Below are 3550 nucleotides of genomic sequence, written 5' to 3' on the forward strand. Positions count from 1 at the left end.
AATATTTAGCATGTTTACACAGCAGTTGTATTGCTAGTAAAATGAAAATTGATACAGTGTGTCAAACAACCGATATACAAAATGCAGTACCAAATAAAAGAAATTAAGCTTGGTAACCAGCAGCAACAAAATAACACGTGTTAACTAGATCAGAATATAACTTCGAAAGAGTCATTTCAGAGCATCAGAGATAACTAACACCACTAAGTAATGTTCATATCAATTCCAAGTTTCGTAATGATGCGCCAGATTACAAAATGTTAAAAGGCTGTTCTTGCACCTGCTGGTGTGGCTAAACGTTGGAAATGGGAAAAGAAAAAAGAAGCAATGTAGCAAAAGAATAAACAAATGAAGGGCATAGATTTGTAAAACTGGATCACGCATAGGCAGGTAAGTCATTTCACATCTGACTAAACAGTACACCAGTTTTCACAAACGTGTCAGCTCTCCTACTAGGCACTGTTCACCACACAAGCGGGGCACCGACGTGGCCTCAGACAAGCGGGGCACCTTTTGCAGTTTGTTTGAAAGCGAGGAAAAATGGCCGGAATTATTTGATGGCGAAGCGGGTTTCCGTGCGCGAACATTTTTCCCATGAAAGTGCCGCAAAGGTACTATAGAGTTTCATTTACCGGCATACTAGTGCAGACGTATACGCCGATTATTGTGTGCAGCATCGAACATGTCAACAACACGCTGAAGGTCTATCTTATTGGCTAGAGACCGTTCTACCGCAAGCACAGCTAGGTCGCTCAGACGGTTGTTAGTCATTTTGCTGCGAAGATAAGTCTTCAGTCTTCGAAGGCACGAAAATGTGCGCTCGCAAGAAGATGATGATGCCGGTATCGTCACGGCGATAACACTTAGCTTGTGCAGTTCGTGAAAGGCTAACTTATACTCTTCCAAGACGGTGACCAATTGCAGCAATGTTTCTATCTTGCACTTCCTTTCGGCTTCGATGTGCTGAAGAAGTTTAATTACCAACTTGCATTCAACTTCAACGCTGTTGATGTCGCATGCATAGTGCTCAGCGAAAGGCTTGAGCAAGGCGACGTCCATAAAATTCTCACTTTGAGGGTGGAGGGCGCTGACTCCGCAGAGTACGTCATTATTTTCCGCAAATCGCCTAGTCAGTTCCACAATGAGGTGGTCCAAAACGGGCAGAAAAACTTTGACTCTGAAAGTTTCTTTTGAATCTGGAGACTCTTCTTCAACGGGCCGTCCTTCACTTAATAAAAACTGCTCTAAATGGAGCGGAAGGCGCTTCGTTCTCTGCTTTTCCCTTTGGGGGACCCCGTTCTCCTCAGAAATAGTGCAGGTTTGCTCCCACACAGTGCCAAACGCGCTCTGCGAATTTCTGATTTCGGATAACTCGTCAATGACAGTGTGCGCCATGAGGCATGCCTGACTAAGGTTGCAGTCTTTACTTTGTAATATGTCCGAAAAAACCTTAAGGCGGCTGAGTAGCTTGGTGAATAGCCTTAAATGGAAAAGAAAAGAGAAGTTCATTTGCTCCAGCAGACCCCCGGCTTCCGTTGCCCGCCTGCTGTTTGTAGCGATGACTTCGCTGAGGCATACAAGAATGGCAGGAAAGCTTTTCATGGCAGCTGTGCAAGCCGTTATCTGGCAGGCCCATCGTGTATCGCTGAGACGCTGCAGCTCTGTCACAGGCAAAGACAACCTTTTTTGAACATCTACATAAAGGGAGTGAACTGCAGATCCACTTAGGAATACATAAAGGCTTTCCAAAAGAGAGCAAAAATCCCTCACCGGTTTTATCGCCTTGCAGACACATCCACGATGACAAGATTGAGACGGTGGTTCATGCAGTGTACGTACACTGCCTGCGGCACTTCCTGCCTGAATAGTGCCTGGACGCCTCGTGACGTACCGCTCATAACACTTGCACCATCGTATGTTTGAGCAATGCACAGTTGAGAATCAATGCCGCAGCGATTCAGCGTTTCCTTGACGTAGCTCAGGAGCGACTTAGCATCCAATTGCTCAGCGTTGCGGAATACAAGGAACCTCTCAAAGAAAGCCCCATTGAGGTAGTACCTTACTACCACTGACAACTGTTCCGTCTTACTTAGATCCTTGGTTTCATCGACGATAAGTGCAAAGCACTGGGAGCTTTTCATCTCTTCCTTTATACTTGTTAATGTGATGTGGCTGAGAATTTCGAGGATCTGGTCTTGTATCGAGTGATGAACGTACTTCGCATTCGCTGCTCCACCATTCAGTTTCTTTCCTATAATGTCGTCATATTTAGCAAACAAGTTCAAGAGCTCAACGAAGTTTCCTTTGTTTTCACTTCTGGCACTTTCATCGTGGCCCCTCTGAGGGATTCCCTGAACGGCAGTAAATCGCAATATATCGGCAACTCTTGCTACATAGAGGCGATTTTCCTGCACCTCCCTGGAGTACGCGTCGCTGAGATGTGTTGCAACCGACCTGCTTTGTTCTCCCGCCTTCATCTGCGTGAAGGAAACCCACGATGCCTGGCAAGTCTTATGCACGAGTGAGTTTTCGTGCTTCCTGAAGCCACCGTCTCTTTCTAGGGCATTTTTCCAATTACTGTATCCACCATTGACAAATGCAGATTTCTCATTGTCACCAGTTGAAAACATTCTGCAAGGGAAACAGAAAGCTGCGTCAGCCTGCGCGCTGTACTCCAACCAAGGAAATAGGTGGTACCAGTTTGAGTTGAAGCTCCTGCTCAATTTGCCGTACTTCTTAGATGGAGATGGGTTCAGTATTGGCTGTGTGGGTTGCTCTGTCTTGAATTTCGAAATGTCCAACTGGCCTGCGTGGTCGACATCCACATCAGAGGCGGTGAATTCTGTCGCAGAATCAGGTTGATGTCTTGCTGCACACGATGCAGAAAGGTCATCACATTCGCGGTCCATGTGCCCTGACGAGGACGGGCAAGCATCGTCAGACGCGATGCTACGCACAGTCTCTTCAAGCGGAATTGAAACAAAGCACTGAGCATTTTCTTGTTCCTGAAGCGTCTCCGAATCTTCTGCTGTGGAAGCAAAAAGCTCGGGGGAGACAGCTTTTTGCTTGGCCCGCTTGCTCGAAGGCGAAAAAAAGTCGGCAATAGACCTTTTCTGTGACATACTGAGACAAGCCAATGTAGACTGAACGTTGGAGGGATGGCAGGGGAGACCCACGCCGTAGAGGGCGCTGCGGGGTCAGCCGCTGCCGTTGAATGGGGGGGGGGGGGCTAAACTCGTTACAAGAATGTTGACCTCTCTGATGTTCCCTTCAACCTGTCTTTAAAAAACCTGTTCCTTTGCTCCCTCGCTACACGCGTTCTGCACGTGTTTTTGAGAGTTTCGCCTCGCGCGCGGTTAGGATGTACACGCTTTTGTCGCGTTTAAGATCGCCGCAATTTAAGATTTTTTTCGTGGCAGCAATTTCGTGAAAGGTCAGCGATCTGCTCAGCCATGTAGCAGATGCGGAGCAAGTGGTAGCCGACAACGTCATAATCAAACTCTATAAAAACATGTGCGATGGCAAAATGCCTCATTAAAAAAAAAACTAG

At 46.8% G+C, this 3550-nt stretch overlaps 1 protein-coding gene across 1 annotated transcript; it reads right to left on the minus strand.

Annotated features, from left to right (window-relative positions):
• Window positions 1-242: 242 nt before the first annotated feature.
• LOC119169909 (zinc finger MYM-type protein 1-like) lies at window positions 243-3122 on the minus strand. The gene is made up of 2 exons (XM_075884974.1): window positions 1840-3122; window positions 243-1723 (listed from the first exon to the last, which is right to left on the minus strand). The coding sequence occupies exons 1-2, from the start codon at window positions 3120-3122 to the stop codon at window positions 640-642; spliced, it is 2367 nt and encodes a 788-aa protein (XP_075741089.1). The 3' UTR covers window positions 243-639.
• Window positions 3123-3550: the final 428 nt, after the last annotated feature.

This window comes from Rhipicephalus microplus, chromosome 2 (assembly GCF_043290135.1).
Source record: "Rhipicephalus microplus isolate Deutch F79 chromosome 2, USDA_Rmic, whole genome shotgun sequence".
In the NCBI taxonomy this organism is placed as follows: Eukaryota; Metazoa; Arthropoda; class Arachnida; order Ixodida; family Ixodidae; genus Rhipicephalus; species Rhipicephalus microplus.

What these genes read in the sequence shown, in the direction of transcription:
- LOC119169909 (XM_075884974.1), bottom strand. Translation starts at nt 3,122, where the DNA reads ATGTCACAGAAAAGGTCTATTGCCGACTTTTTTTCGCCTTCGAGCAAG. An exon ending in CAGGAAGTGCCGCAGGCAGT is followed by an intron (nt 1,724 to 1,839) that starts GTACGTACACTG and finishes TGTATTCCTAAG; the next exon opens with TGGATCTGCAGTTCACTCCC.